General features: G+C 41.8%; 1 protein-coding gene across 1 annotated transcript in view; it reads right to left on the reverse strand.

Moving 5' to 3' along the window:
- Window positions 1-16,748: 16,748 nt before the first annotated feature.
- LOC311004172 (GTPase IMAP family member 9-like) overlaps window positions 16,749-17,115 on the reverse strand; it is a gene marked incomplete at its 3' end in the record, with an annotated part of 39,224 nt that continues 38,857 nt past the window's right edge. The window contains exon 5 of the mRNA XM_083996118.1: window positions 16,749-16,798. Within this exon, the coding sequence (XP_083852244.1) occupies window positions 16,749-16,798 (50 nt within the window). The remainder of the gene's footprint in view (window positions 16,799-17,115) is intronic.

Genomic DNA, 17,115 nt, shown 5'->3' on the forward strand with positions numbered 1-17,115 from the left:
GCATACAAATGTTTGTACAGTGGTTTCACACATTATCTCTGACTGAAGTCTTAGTACTGAAGTCACTGTTCAGAGATCAGGAACACTGACCACAGTGGAGTTGAACTTTAACCTGGTGACGGTACCAAAGACATTTCAAAGTGAAGCTCAGACAGGACAGGAGAAGATGTAGATGATGTTTTCTACTCTGCTTTAGATAATCATTATTATCATCTGAGCTCATTGAGTCTGCAGTGTTTCCTCTACATTCATTTAGCAGTGGCGCACCGCCACAGCTAAATCCTAGCCGCCGCTGCTTCAAATTTCTTTCTTTTTTTTCTTTTTTTTTTAAATTGTCGCTAATCCACCACCTCCACATGCCTCCACCTTCACAGCAGAGTCCTGCACTGCACCTCGCGAGTAGCTACTAAGGTAAACTACAGATAACTATCTTGCTCAGTATCTACTCTTTGCACCCCCTCTGTGTCATGTTCGTGTTCCAAGGATGAGGCCGTGTGGATAGCAAGTAACTTAGTTTAATGTCTCACGTTCTCAACAACATACATGTGGCTCCATGCAGTCTTGCTCTACTCCGTTACATGGTACGGTAAGCTGACTACTAACCAGTACTGCCGCCTAGCGGTCAAACATGTAATAACATCTAATCATAACATCCCCCTTTTTCTATGGTAAAATGCATTAACATGAATTATCACATTAGCTGTGTCAGTTATTTCAACCATTTCACATTCAGCATAACTCTGCAACACATAAGCAGTATAAACAGTTTATATCAGATTGCATAACTCATATCTAAGCCAACACTAGACCATTTAGAACACATTCACAACATCAATCAATATACATTTTGTTCAACATCTTTAACATGCATATTGAATTTTCTTTGTTTATAAGTTCAGTCTATCAGGCTTTCTGATTTCTCTTGTGGACCTTCTTAACTCAGGTTCGCTTGGAGTAGGTGTGTGAGAGTCAGTGTTACAGTCCATTTAAACTCACAGTCCCTGTGCAGAAGCTCTCGTATGCATGATGTCTTTGCTGTCAGATTGGGAATGAATTTACCTATGAAATTCACCATCCCCATGATGCGTAGCACCCCTGTCTTGTCTGTGGGCCTTGGCATGTTCTGTATTGCATGTATTTGGTCTTTATCTGGTTGGACACCACGTGCAGACAGCTTGTCTCCCAGGAAGAGGATCTCTTGAACGCCAAACTCACATTTACTCTTGTTGAGTTTCAGTCCATACTTTTGTATGCGTTCCATAACTCTGTTCAGCCTCTCGTTGTGCTCTTGGGCTGTGGACCCCCATATGATGATGTCATCAATGTAGACTCGAACTCCATCCAAGCCCTCGATGATCTGCTCCATCGCTCTGTGAAATATTTCAGGTGCTGACTTGATTCCAAAAGGCAGTCTGAGAAAGCAGTATCTGCCGAAGGGCGTATTAAAGGTACAGTACTTGGTGCTGCTTTCATCCAGTTTCAGCTGCCAGAAGCCTTGTGAGGCGTCAAGCTTTGTGAAGTAGTTGGCACCTGACATTTCACTGATGATCTCTTCACGTGTAGGTATTTGATAATGTTCACGCTTTATGCTCTCATTTAAGTCTTTAGGGTCCATATATATTCTCAACTCACCATTCTTTTTCTTTGTGATGACCAATGAGTTGACCCAGTCTGTAGGCTCATTAACCTTTTTGATCACTCCTAGCATGATCATTCTGTCGAGTTCTTTCTTTAGGCAGTCTTTCAGTGGCGCCGGAACTCTGCGTGCTGCATGCACAACTGGTTGGGCTCCTTCTTTCAACTGTATTTTATATGTGAAGGGCAAAACACCAAAACCCTTGAAAACATCTGAAAAGTTCTGAACAATTGTGTCCATAGAGTCATTTGTTGGGTTTATGGTTGGAACGATGCGATACACTCTTTTCACAAGCCCCAGTTCTTCACAGGCTCCGTCACCAAGAAGTGATTCCCGTCCCTCATTCACAACAAAGAAGAATAGGTGGTGCACTTTTCCTTTAACTGTGACACTCAACCTGCATGTGCCCAAACATTTGATTGGCCGCCCATTGTAGTCTTTCAGTCCAGATTCTTTTCTTTTTATTTGTGGCTTATTTTTCATTGCCTTCACATCACACATGCTTATGAGATTTGCTTTCGCACCAGTGTCCAATCTCATGGTGACCACAGTCCCATTTATCATTAGAGGAGCTATCCACTTATCTTCTCTAGTGACATCATTTACATTGTCTGGCTTATTTATTTGTTCACTTTCACAATTCACCATTCCAACAAAGAACGTGTCACTTAGATCAGGCTCGTCTATTAAGTTTACAGTTTTTTCTTTTTTCCCCTCTTTCCGTTTGGAGAAGCATTGTTTAGCAAAATGATTCTTGCCTTGGCAAGCGGAGCATTGCTTACCAAACGCTGGACACTGTCTAGGCTTGTGCTGTGAGCCGCAGCGCTTGCAGTTTATCATCACGTCCTCCTGCTGTGCAGGCCGGGTCTGTGTGCGCCGTCTCCGCTGATACGACACCGCTCCAACCGCTGCCGCGCTGTCGCTCTGCGCCGAGGCGACTGCAGACATCTCGCTGAACGTCCTCACGTGCCTTTGGGACAGCTCACTGGCCTGGCAGATCTTAATGGCTCCTGCCAGCGTCAGCTCCATCTCCCGTAGTAGCCTCTCTCTGACCTTTTTATCCTCCACGCCGTAGACAATCTGGTCCCGGACCATGGAGTCCGTCAGCATTGCGAAGTTGCAGGACTGCGCCTTTAGCCGCAAGTCCGTCAGGAAGCTATCGAAGGGCTCATTCTGCTGCTGTGTACGAGACCGAAACACGTACCTCTCGTACGTCTCGTTCTTCTTCGGAGAACAGTGAGTATCAAACTTGCTAAGCACGACATCCAACTTCTCATTATCTTCAGGACTGTCAAACACGAACGTGTTAAATACTTCTATGGCCTGTGGCCCTGCTATTGTTAGCAGCAGCGCTACCTTTCTTTCTTCTGGCTTCGCCTCGAGTCCCATAGCCGCAACATAAAGGTGAAACCGCTGTTTGAAGGTGCGCCAGTTCTCGTCAACATTCCCCGTCAGTTTCAAACTTTCCGGTGGTTTTAAATCCATGTCGTTCATTCGAGTTTACTCCTGGTACCATGTCATGTTCGTGTTCCAAGGATGAGGCCGTGTGGATAGCAAGTAACTTAGTTTAATGTCTCACGTTCTCAACAACATACATGTGGCTCCATGCAGTCTTGCTCTACTCCGTTACATGGTACGGTAAGCTGACTACTAACCAGTACTGCCACCTAGCGGTCAAACATGTAATAACATCTAATCATAACACTCTGCACCTCGATGACAGACCACAGCCTGTTTTTCCGCAGAATCATTGAACTCAGGTGACAGAATGACAACAGACTCAGGACAGATCAGTGGTCGCTGTTGCCGGTGTTTTTTTTTTTTTTTTAATTAGCGGGTTTGATTCTCGTGTCGGACGTCGCGCTCAGTGCTGGTGGAAAAGAAAAAAAAACTAAAAAGTGTGTGTCAGTCCGTCGGGCTTATGATGATGTTATTGTAGCGCATAGTACACAGTAAGTTTAACAGGACATATCCTCTACTGCGCTGTAACATAAACGTGCATAAACTCCCCCTCCTCTCCGCGGCCGTCCGCTGGTGCGAGTGGGAGGAGGGGTAACGGCGATGACGGCAGCGACACCGACAACGACGAGACGGCAGAACGATCCTGTGTAGGAGCTGTCCGTGCGGTTACTTAACCAAAAGTCTCCTGAAGAAGGCCCAGGTTATCAAACTAAGAGAAATATGACCTGTGGTAGTTTGTTTGAATAGCAAAAATACATCATGACATGAAGTTGTCATGAAAAAAAAAAAGAGATGTTGATTCGGTGGAAACCCGGCTTTACAGGTGCGCGGGGGGGGCTACGGTATGCGGGGGGCAATCACGGGGGGGGGGGTCTGAGCGCCACTCCTTAAAAAAATCCTAGAGGAAACACTGGTCTGTGTATTAATATCTTCACTATCACACTATAATTATCCCTGTTTATGCAGCAGGATGGATATTAAAGGAAGGAGCTGCAACATTACTCAAAAATACAATTATAGAATAAAATAATTACATGTACAATTGCATCAATCAATCAATAGTCAATAAAGACCTACTCCATTCTCTGTTTATGAAGTAACAGGAGAGAAACTTCCAAAACCAACAGAGCAGTTACCAGTTACCAATAACAGTCATTTTATAACATCAGTAAGATCAAATATTAAACGTCAGTTTATCTCTATGTTTTATTATGTATTTATTTATCTTGTATATTTTTAGCTTAACTTTTTATTTGTATCTTTAATCTTTATCCACTTCATTTTCTCTTTTATTTGCTGTGGGAGCAACTTCTGGACCTCAGTTAAACTTCAGTCCTGGCTACGGCCCCATTAATGAGAGAAGTCTTAGCTATAGTTAAAATTCCTGTTTAACCAAGAACAATGAAATATTGACTAAAATGTTCTTGTTTTACTGAACAAAGGTGACAGTTGTACCTTGTAAATATCCTTCACGTGTCCCATCATGGCCAGTTTGATGTCCTCCACCCTGACTCCTCTTCCACTCTCCTCCTCCAGACCCATGACATCATTGAAAACAACAGGATAGAAGTTCCCTTTGTCTCCTTTCTGGATTTTGTAGGTTTTATACTGAAAGACACGTGAATAAAATGTGACAGATTAATGATTATGGTCTTTTTTATATCATTGTTCTGTTGCTTCCTTGACAAATATACATTACTGGATGCACACAGGTGTTAAATGTGGCTAAACTAATAAAAACCAAATGACCTCTTTGCCAGTAGATTTTGTCTTTGATTATATTCAACATCAGTGGAGCAGCTGTGGTTCCAATACCTGGGGAGCACATTTTCACAGCCAGCGTCATAAAGACTCAGTAAAATAAGTGTGCTGACCTCATCACCAAGTCCTAACATGTTTTTATAGGTGTGTGGTGGAGAACATCCTCACATCCTGAACCACAATTAGGTACAGAAACTACTGATTTCCCTCTATCAAGGAAATATATGTCAGCAGTTACAGGAGCAGAGCTGGTCACCACCCACCCACCAAATGGACAGTTTGCCCCCCCCCCCCCCCCCCCCCCCTCAGACGGAAGGCTGAGATGAACAAACTCACTGACTCGTTAACTGAACCATCTCTCTCTCTACTGCTGTGGACTTCATGCTGCTTCTATGTAAGGGATAATGTATAGTTCAGAGGTTGTTATGGAGAAATAAACCCAGACAGGTTGTATGAACGTTACCACACAGAGTTGTTTTAGAGGGAAATACAGAGACTGCTTGATGAAAAACTGTCCCTGAAGGCAACGTGCATCAGTGGTTTTGCATGAATTTCCCTCTAAAACAACTCTGTGTGGTAACGTTGTGTTATTATCTCATAGCGTGGTGAATGTGCAGCTCACAACTTGTCCACCAGAGCGTTGTGGAGTTGTTGGATTGTGTATTTGATGAGTTTGATGAGTTAGAAACCAAGAAATCCCATAATGAGCCTCCATAGCGTAGCTCTGAGCAGCTCACGGCTCTGCTCCGCCGTTCTAAAAATAGCTTGCACCGACAATTAAAGGTAACAAACCTACTGCTATGACTATAGGGATTATGGCAATGGGCCAATTTGACTAAATGTTGAACTATCCCTTTAATGTTGTTTTTATTTATGTTACTGAAAGATGCAGATCCAAGTACAAACAAATGTTACCAGGTGGAGAGTGATCTCCTTGTGTGAGGTGAAAGAAGAACAAAATCAAGTAAACAAGTACCTTTCTAGAGTGACTCTGGTCAGAGGTCGTAGCACTGACTCCAGCTGGAATGGTCATTCTCCCCACTAAGGTGTTACTGACAGAATTGATGAAGCTGGACTTTCCAGCACCAACTGGTCCACAGAGCAAAACTCTGAGATGTTTGATCCCATCGACTTCAGGTTGATAATTCTTCACATAATCCAAATCTTCTTGGTTGTTTCTGTTTAAATAGCGAGAATAAAACAACAGTAATAGAGTTAATCAGACTGCAGCCGTGCCAGCAGCTCTGTGAGGCTGCATTCAGGTACAGATGTGCTCTGAACTTATTGTGGTACGATGTCCAGAAACACAGAGTACAGCCGGGGCTGATGGGAACTACTTCTTAGACTTAGACTTCAAATGGTCCAGAACTCTGCTGCCCGCCTCCTCACCCACACCCGGTCCCGTGAACACATCACTCCTGTCCTCCACTCTCTCCACTGGCTCCCCATCAAACAGCGCATCATCTTCAAGATCCTCCTCCTCACCTTCAAAGCCCTCCACCACCCCCCCCCCCCCCCCCCTACCTGTCTGACCTCCTCACCCCCCACCGCCCCACCCTGTATGTCTCTACCCTGTTTCTTTTGTTTCTTTGTCACTTACTCTCTCTTACTGAAAAGCGCTATATAACTTAAATTAATCATTATTATTACAACAAAACTACGGTGTGTCACCATGTGGACAATTTACATGTACTCACCCCCAGGGTACTTACCTCCAAGGATCTCTGAAAGCTGACAAGAAAACAGTTATTTAGTGTCGATCAGGAGTGTTGAAGTCATGTGAATTATGTTCTTTTACTGATTTGATCACTTACTGGGAGAAGGAGGAGGGATCGGAGGCTCTACAGAGGTAAAGACACAGAATCATCAGAGGAAACAGAAAAGGACATTTATTTATTCCTGGTAATTTAAACCAAAAATCAAAAGAAATTGTAACACACAGTATTACAAAGACACAGGGGAGGAGAGGAGAGGAGAGGAGAGGAGAGGAGAGGAGAGGAGAGGAGAGGGGAGAGGGGAGGAGAGGAGAGAGGAGGGGAGGAGGGGAGAGGAGAGGAGAGGAGAAGAAAGGAGAGGAGGAGAGGAGAAGAAAGGAGAGGAGAGGGGAGGAGAGGGGAGGGGAGGAGGGGAGAGGAGAGGAGAGGAGAGGAGAAGAAAGGAGAGGAGGAGAGGAGAAGAAAGGAGAGGAGAGGGGAGGAGAGGAGAGGAGAGGAGAGGAGAGGAGGAGGAGCGGAGAGGAGAGGAGAGGGGAGGAGAGGAGAGGAGAGGAGAGGAGAGGAGAGGAGGGGAGGAGAGGAGAGGAGAGGAGAGGGGAGGAGAGGAGAGGAGAGGAGAGGGGAGGAGAGGAGAGGAGAGGAGAGGAGAGGGGAGGGGGGGTAGGAGAGGAGGGGAGAGGAGAGGAGAGGGGAGGAGAGGAGAGGGGAGGAGGGGAGAGGAGAGGAGAGGAGAAGAAAGGAGAGGAGGAGAGGAGAGGAGAGGAGAGGAGAGGAGAGGAGAGGAGAGGAGAGGAGAGGAGAGGAGAGGAGAGGAGAGAGAAGAGGACGTGTGTTGTCTCTGGACCTGGGGGAATCAAGTGGTCAAGTCTGGTGGTCAAATGCCTGTCGGTGGCTGCTGAAACCAGATGTTTGTGCTGAAACCAGATGTTTGTGCTGAAACCAGATGTTTGTGCTGAAACCAGATGTTTGTGCTGCCAGTCGGCCTTGGACGTGTGTTGTCAGCGCCTGGACGCTATGCTGGACACGTAAAGTTGCTGCATAGCGTATAACTGGTGGAGAGTGGGTGAGTTGTTTTCGTCTCTTTTCAATAGAAACCAGGCTAAGCTAACAGACGTTTGATGCCTTGTATTATGGGCTGGGACCCTGTTTGTACTGTTGATGACGTTTGGTGCTGTTCTGAGCACCACCCCTATAACATATTACAACAAGTCAAATTTCTCTGGCTAACAAATAAACAGAAAAAAAAGGAGATAAAGTGCATACATAATCAACGTTATGTGAGCAAAATGAACAAAAATGAGAAGAAAAAAAATTGAGAGATACAGAGCAAAGTGATCAGTAAGAAATAGAGACAATAGAAATAAGGTACAAAAAATGAATTAATCATAAAAAGACAGAGTAAGGATGAGGGATATGGAGAGAGCGGGAAATTCAAGAGAAGTTGAGATGTATTTTTAGCTGCTTTTTAAAAAAGTGGATAAGAAGAAATGGATCTTAGCGAAGGAGGTAGTCCATTCCATAGGACCTCTGTAAGTCGTATTAAACTGATGGTGAAGGGTAAATATAAAGTAAGATTATTACTGTGTCTAGTACGGTGAGAATGTACATTATGAGTGAAGGTAAAGGAATGTTGAAAAGTGACAGGGAGATCTTGCTCCCTGTAAATAAACGTGTGAATGAACAAAGAAATCTGATAGTTATTCAGTTTGTGAATTGGTAGAAGAGAAGAGAATATCAGTCTGTTTGAATGTGAGATGATTAATACGTTTTTTTTAACAATATTTTTTATTGAAGTTTCAAGTGCATATTAAACGTTATGTCGAATGTACAAACATTTTCATTTATATCCCCTCGAACAGCCACTCATTCACACAGACGAAGAAAAGGAATACATAAAATGAACAGTGACAACAGACATCAAACTAATGGAGTAAAATAAATAAATAAGAATGAGATGGAACAAAATAAATACAATAAAAATAAAAATAAAATCTATTAAAAGGCAGGATCATTTCATAACCTGTTATCCAGACAGTGTTATCCGTTTCATTGGTCAGGAATGACATAAGTGATTCCCAAATACAAGCAAACTCCTCCTGTTTACCTTTAACAATGTATGTCAATCTCTCCAGTCCAAGACAAGTTATCAACTTGTTGACGTCAAAGGAATGTTACACTTAACCATCCGTGATAAACATTTAACTACTTTTTCCCAAAATACCAATATTTTAGAGCATTCCCATAGGCAGTGAATCAGAGTTCCCTTTTCAGTCAGACATTTAACACAAACATCAGGGATGTTAGGGGAGATATGGTGAAGTTTTGCAGGGGTTATATAAACCCTCATTAACCATTTATACTGAATCAATTATAATCTTGTGTTAATTGAATTCTTTTGCACTTTTAAACACGCTCTTCCCATGCTCTTCCAACATGCTCTTCCCCCAATCTTGAGTAGGGCTACTCCACTAAAATGTTATAGAATCTGTGTTTTTTTTTACCATTCAATAGTTATTAAAAAGAAAATAGAAAGGCTCGCACACCGCAGGGCTCCTGAATGCAGTCCATTTAATGTCAGGAACAATGTAACGTTTCGAGCAAAAGCGTCTGACGAAGAGCTTTTGCTCGAAACGTTACATTGTTCCTGACATTAAATGGACTGCATTCAGGAGCCCTGCGGTGTGCGAGCCTTTCTATTTTCTTTTTAATGCTTGTATATTTTTGGCTCAGCACCTGCCCAAGCTTTTGGTACGGATGTGCGTGTGACCTTCTCTTTTTTACCATTCAATAGTTACCAATACTATGTGAATTGATGTGAGATATAAATAAGTAGGCCATAAGTTGGTAAAATGTATGTATGTACAGTATATTAAACCAATGGTGCAAGGTAAATACAAATGTTTTGAGAGATATTGACCACTGTGTGAAGAAGAGCTCCCCCTTCTTACAAAAGCCAACTTAACCACAGCACATATGTATCAATGAGCAACAGGTGTTACAGTTACCTGAGTACCAACTTAATTTAGCATCAACATCTCCGGTGTCCCAGTACGGTCCGAATCCTAAGAGAGAGAGAGAGAGAAAGATCTTACCACAAATCTTACCACACACACACACACATTATTTATTTTTTGTTTCATATGATGATGATATGATGTAGACTATGTATAAGAGAGAGAGAGAACTTGATCAGCATACACGTGCATGCTCACACACATGCATAGGGTAAATAATTATATGTTTACTTTTTATTTATTTGTATATTGTTGTATATATTTGGTTTCATGAGTTGTATTGTGTCATTGATTCCTAATGCTTTGGCAACATCGTTCTTTTAACTGTCGTGCCAATAAAGCTAATTTGAATTGAATTGAGAGAGAGAGAGAGAGAGAGAGAGAGAGAGAGAGAGAGAGAGAGAGAGAGAGAGAGAGAGAGAGAGAGAGAGAGAGAGAGAGAGAGATTCATGGACCTTTTTTGTCTCTGTTTTCTTTTATTTAATTCTACAATAGAAACTTGCAAAGCTCAATAAATCTAAATGTAGAACTTTATAGTGAATAAAGGGTTATTACATTTTTTTTTTTAATTTAAAAAAAGTGTTGACTGTAGTGACGTCACGTGTCCGGCGCTCTGCCGCCCTCTGCTGGTCACATGACGTCACTACACCACAGACACAAACGACTGACGCTGCTTCTCCTTCTCTCTTTTTGTGCTTTATTGAGGTGAGATGAGCATAACAGAATTATCTAAGCACATAACAGAGACATATGTTGACATTATGCGTTATACAGAGAGATAGAGGTGGACAAAGCAGACAGGGGGATGAGGAGAAAAGGAAACAAAAATGACAATGACAGAGAGAGATTCATGAACACAGAGATCGCTCTTTCATCGGACTACGTCATCACACTGTAGCATCACGTGATCGTCGCGCTCTGAACAGTTTCAGTTGAACAGGTTCATTATTACCCACATAGATATAGATATGAGATGTTCATTACCTAGTGGAGGTTCGTCCATACTGTCTCTCCTGGTCCTCCGCTGACCTCCCGGTGACGGTGTCATTAGTGTGGCGCCTGAGGATATATCTTTACACGTGTCCGAGCGACACATTGAGACTTTAATCACAAGTCAGAATAGGCCTCTAATAGGTGCGTCACAGAGTGAAACTGCTGAAGGGACGGACTCAAACTCAGTTATCAAATGTCTCAGTGGACTCGTGCTGCAGCCTTTGTCATCACTGTAACTTCACTGTCTGTAGTGTAGCGCTGCACTGGGCCTTGTTGTTGTTCCTAGACATGTGATGGTTAAACCCGCCCACTTCCTCCTTCTTCTTCTTCCGGCAGGCTGTATGCCATCCAGCGTAATGCTGCCCTCCACTGGTCATAGCCAGACCCTGACTAAATCCTCTCCTATAACCCTGTATACCCAGGGGGCAAAATCCCAGTTTTAAAAAAAAAAAAAACGGACCCGGAGCGTTGTAAAAGGTTTGACAGCAGAAATGATCTGTAGGAACTTGAAGGATTAAAACCTGGGTGGACAACCTGGTCAACTAGCTGCTGGAAAGCTACAGGGGCCAAAACCCCTTTCTGGGGTCATTTTGCTGGCGAAATGATGTAAATGCAAATATTTAGGTACTACAATGGCATAAATAGTCATACAACTATAACATTTGGCAGAGAGTATCTTGACACATAGGGGGAGGCAGGAAAAAAAGATTCTGGGGTTTTTTAAGATATCACCCTCAACATCCCAAAAAAGACACACAAAAAAGGCTACTGTTTGCCTGACAAATTCTCATGAAAATTATTATTTTTCAGCACTTTATGGAGAATATTTATGCCTAACATGTATATAGAAAACTTCCTTAATTCATAAGCTTCCATTTGAGTCCCAGATAGCCTTTCTATCTCAAAAGCCCCACTAGCTGTGGCCGACGGTCTTCTCTATCTATCTGTTCACTTTGGGGAGACCAGAAATAGAATGGTTTCTGATCAGGCCAGTTAACATGGAGTTTTTCACAATAGGTGTTGCATTGTTTGGAGACAGCCTGTAGCTTTCCAGTAGCTAGTAGAAAGGCTATCTTGGACTCATATGGAAGCTTATGAATTAAGGAAGTTTTCTATATACATGTTAGGCATAGATATTCTCCATAAAGTGCTGAAAAATAATAATTTTCATGAGAATTTGTCAGGCGAACAGTACTTTCTTTGGTCTTTTTTGGGATGTTGAGGGTGATATCTTAAAATTGAGTTGCAACAAACCCCAGAATCTTTTTTTCATGCCTCCCCCTATGTGTCAAGATACTCTCTGCCAAATGTTATAGTTGTATGACTATTTATGCCATTGCAGTACCTAAATATTTGCATTTACATCATTTCACCAGCAGAATGACCCAGAAAGGGATTTTGGCCCCTGTAGCTTTCCAGCAGCTAGTTGACCGGGTTGTCCACCCAGGTTTTAATCCTTCAAGTTCCTACAGATCATTTCTGGTGTCAAACCTTTTACAACGCTCCCTGTCTGTTTTTTTGCTTTGCCCCCGGGGTAGTAAGAATCTTAAAAGCAAATAGCGCACATATATGTTCAAGGTTCAATGTTCAATTTATTTCATGTCCCAAAGGGCAGTTTGTGTTGCAGCTCATAGGATCACATAAAAGTAAAAACATAAAACACAGGAAACATATAGTGACATAAACATGCAGCAGCAGAATAAATAACAATATAAATATAAATAGTAGGCTATGTTATAACGTTATTATATGTTGTGATGGTTTAACTCAGGGGTATCAAACACATGTTAGTTTCGTGGGCCACAAACAGCGCAATTTGATCTCAAGTGGGCCGAACTAGTAAAATAATAATAATATGTCATTAATATTATAATAATAATAATATAATAATAGCTTATTAGTTTCTCTGTGTAGTGTTCTTCTGCCTGTAATGAGTGCAGCTGGTGGCCAATCATTGAGGTGGGCCGGTACAAAAACTTTATTTATTTTTATAGGTGTATTGTAAACAATATTGTGACATAAATATATAATCATAAACACACCATGGAGTTTAAAAGTGAAAACAGGAAAAACCAAAAAAAGTCATTTAATTAATATTTTGTAAAGCTTAAAGAGATCATATGTGAGAACAGCTTTTTTATTTTCACAGTCAGAAATGGAAGAAATGTTTTGTTTAACATACACAGAAAGTTCCAGAAAAATGGTCTTCTTGACTAAACATTTAGATTTGTGTTTGTGAAATTTGGTCAGTACATTAAACAAATTGATCAAATAACACTGGGGATTTAGTTCCTTATCAAATTCAGTATAACCAAAGACTTTTTAGACTTTTATTTATTTGCACATATAAAATAAAACAAAAACATTTACTTATCTCTTACTAGTGAGAAAGATACGACAAGATGTGCAGGTGAGGTCTGAAACCTGAAAGGCTTACAACATGACCTCACCTTGACCTAACAAATCATTTAAACAAAATAAAGACATAATATTCACAGAAGGTAGAGAAATAACAAAATTTTAAAAAAAGAAGAAAAGAAATTAATATAAGGGAAGATGATGATAGTAAAAATAATAATAGTAGTAATGATAACAACACTAAATAAATAAATACATAAATGGAAAAAGGGGAAAAGAAAGCAAAAAAAAACAAAAACAACCTAATACAGATAAATTATGTTCAAGTAATCACAAAAAAGAGAAAAAAGAAAGAAAACATGAGGCACTTGAGAAGGCAAAATTGAAAAGTCAAACCAAGTTTTGTTGTTCTGTTAATTTTAACAGTAGTTTCTTTTTGAATATTGCCAAGGAGGAAGAGCTCGGTTGAGCTAGTTGATGATGTTCATTCCACAACAGAATTCCTCTGTCTTTGATGGTGTACTGCCCTCTGGTGGTGTTACCAGAATAAATGAACAAAGTTTTATTAGCAAAGTCACAGTGGGTACAGTTCACATCAATGTCCTTCTTGAGCCTCTGTAGACACTGCTTGATTAGTTGGGTCAAATCTGTGAAGGATTTAAACCAAATCTCTCTGACCTTGTTAGTTAATAAAAACTTGGTAGGTAATAGCCACTTTCTCCCAGTTAATATCTCCAACAAAAGTAGACCAGTAGGATATAGCAGAGGGTGTACTCACAATGTCCTGTTGAAATAGTTGACAGATAAACTTCTTCTTATTCTCCAACAGCTGTTTCAGTGAAGTCTACTAATATGGGCAGGTTGTGACATACTGTAATACCCAACGGCACAGAAAAACACAGAAGGCACAGACCCACAAACAATAGGAAAACCCTTGGGTCTAACAGGGATTTCATAGTGTTGTATAAATTCAACATAAAGACACTCATTGTAGGAGCCGCCGGGGATGGGGGCGGGGGGGCCGAGGTGTTGCTGAGGAGTGGAGGAACAAACAGTTTTCGACTGTGCTGAAACGTTTTGTCTGTTTATCTTTATGTGAACAAGTGACGAGTAGCTATGTGGCTTCATCAAGAAATTAAATCACGATCATTATTTCAAACGTAAAAGAAGTGTTGGCAGATCACTCACCAGGGAGGGAAGGATTTTTCTTTTGAGTTATGTTTGACTTTGTTTTGTGTTATTCTGTTTTGTCTTTAGTCAACTAGGTGCCAATATATGATCTGATCTGGGTGCGGAGGACTTTGGTCTGGGATGGGAGCTTGGATGAAATAAGAGTATGTGTGGAGGGCCTTGTGGACATGCAGGGGTCTGGACTTGGTCTGTATGTGTATATATATGTGTGTATGTATATACAGTATACATATTTATTTATTTTTTATCTTTTTGCGTGTATGTGTGCTCTCATTTTGTCTTCGTTGTTTGGATTTATTTTGTTTGTTTTTTTGAATATACAGTCAATAGTATACAGTATTGCTGTATACCAACTGTGAATACACTTGAACTGTCTGTATGTTTTTATATATTATAATATTTATATTATATATTTTATATAATATAATATGAAACAAAACATAACTGAGTATGAACTCTCTCTCCTGTGGAGTCCTGCTGTTCCATGTTTCCACCAGCAGGTGTCTCCACAGGTTCAGGTCTGAACTTCAGTCTGAGGGTCTGATCAAACTTCATCATGTCTTCTATGGAGTCTGTTGGCACAGTGTTCTCCACCACGTGTCTGACTCCTCCCTCTAACACGGACAACTGTGTTGTTCTGGTTTTCTGATGTCAGCCATTTTGATGTGATGTGAGTGCTCAGGTATCTGGACTAACAGGTTTAAACTGGTCGACTGATGCTAATCAAAGCTGTAGAGACTTTACAACTAGCTGAAAAACTGAGGAGAGAAACTCCAAACAGTCAGTCTGTGGGTTTTCCAGCCTTGAGCAGGTGGTCCACACAGTAATTATTCACCAACCACACACAGAAAGATTTGATCTGTTAATATGTTAACAAGTTAAAGCAGAAGTAAGTGATATGTTTGTGTTAATATAAGTCTTAAATAGTTATATCTTCCGACAGCAATCACTTACATAGAGTGTTTGGACCGAAACACGGGTCTCTCAGTCACTCTGCTCTGCTCTGAGCCGAAGAGAAAACATTTATCGTATCCTACAGTTTTTATCCAATGAGGAGAGAGAACGGCATGCAGGGCTGTGTGTGCAGCCAAGGAACGCCGTGAATGTGGTGACGTAGCGACGAGGACTGTTATGGTGCGTTCAAGGAAACTCGTATTTTTCCGACCGTGAAGTTGTACCAGTTCGATCTGGTACGAGTTCACGGGTCGGAAGTTACGAGTGGCCGTTATAGTGACTTTCACCGGTAAAACAGGTCGGAAAAACACGAGTGGGTTGCCTGGAATGCTACAAAGTCGTAAGTTGTGACTTGAAGCTGTAATTTACGATTTCAAAAGCCTGCCTGGAACGCAGCATTAGCAAAAACGACCGGATCACTTACTTCTGCTTTAATATGTTGTTTTTAATCTGGATGCTAAGTGTGTGGTGGTTTGTAGCATTAACTCATTGAGTGCCATTGACGTATATATACGTCAATCAAAATCCAACGCTTGAGTGCCATTGACGTATATATACGTCAAATGCAGTTTTCTGCGGCTGGTAAATGGGGACGCTGTTGCGCACACTGTGAGTAATTTTGGGGCTTCTGGGATGTGTAGAACGAAGAAGACTGTAGATCAGAGCAAGAAGTGAAGAGGAAGGAGAAGACGAGTGCGATCGGTACAGAGATAAAAAAGTTGGGAAAAGTTTCTATTTCTAGAGGAAAACGACGGGCAGAGCCTGGAACAAGTGTAACGTGGAGCTGGAGGAAAGCTTAGCCACGGATGCTATTAGCATAGCTCCAGCATGAAGTGATCGGAGGAGGCAGGAAAGGTAAACTCATCTAGATGATCAGCACCGAAATGCCGAAGCGAAAGCGGAGCGCGGAGTCAGTTTCACCAGTTGCTGTAAACCGACGTCGTGACGACGAACCGAGAGATCAGCGCGGTGCGTCGCTGCCGCGGCCGCGTCCAGCAGAGAGGCTGAAGACGCCACGACGTCTCCCTCCCTCCTTCAGAGACGAGGCGAAGCAGCAGGAGGAGAAGTAGGAGAGGGGAGGGGCGGTGAGGGGAGGGGGGGGGGAGAGGGTGAGGGGGCAGCAACTGCAGGAGGAGTAGGAGAGCAGGCATCACTCTGCAGAGTAGGACTCCTACTTGTTGTATTTTTTATTTTTTTTTTGTACAATGAAAAAACATGTGAAATGAAATGTTCAGATGTCTTACATGTTTTTGAAGCCAAAATTAAAACGGATAAATCACTGTTTTTCTTGAGAGACTCTCTTTCACAAAAATGCATTTTTCTCAGCTTTCTAGAAAAAAAGTGGTCTTTTTGGTGCAACCAGGCTCTATTCAACTTAAGATAAATTAAGAATGGAACAAGGTACAAACAAATGGTTTTTCCCTAGTTAAATAGAGAGTCTCCTCTTTCCTTTGAGCTATTTTGTGTTTTCAGAGTCATAATACAAAATATTCTCTTGGTCTTAAAATATTACTCAAAATGCCCCGAAACGCTGGCACATGGCACTGACCATTTTATAAAAGGGCTGGCACTCAATGAGTTAAAGAGAATGAGCTGTAAAAACTGGACTCTATTTCAGTTCTTGAAGACGTTTCACCTCTCTCTCTAAACTGATGTCCCAGGTATTTAACTCTTGGTGGGGATGACATCTTGAGGGTCCTGAGTCTCATTAACATCTGTCAAGGTGTGAATGGGGGTTAAAGGGATAGTTCACCCTAGAATGATATTTCCCTCATGATCTCCTCCCCCTCATGTGGACTAAGGGCTGGGAGAAGTTTCAGAGTCCTCCGTGGCTTCTCTGAGTTACAGGGGGTCTCGGCGTAGCAGTGCATGTCCATATGACGGTTGCAAATGGATACCAACTGTCTTTGTCCAAAAAGACACACCAAAAAACATCCAAATACCTCCATAGTGCTCGTATGTAATGTCCCTCTTGTATTGAAGCCCCGACATGAGAAATTGTTCCGCTCACAAGAGATTTGCACTGACACAG

The sequence above is a fragment of the Trachurus trachurus genome (genome assembly GCF_905171665.1).
Source record: "Trachurus trachurus genome assembly, chromosome: 21".
Taxonomy (NCBI): Eukaryota; Metazoa; Chordata; class Actinopteri; order Carangiformes; family Carangidae; genus Trachurus; species Trachurus trachurus.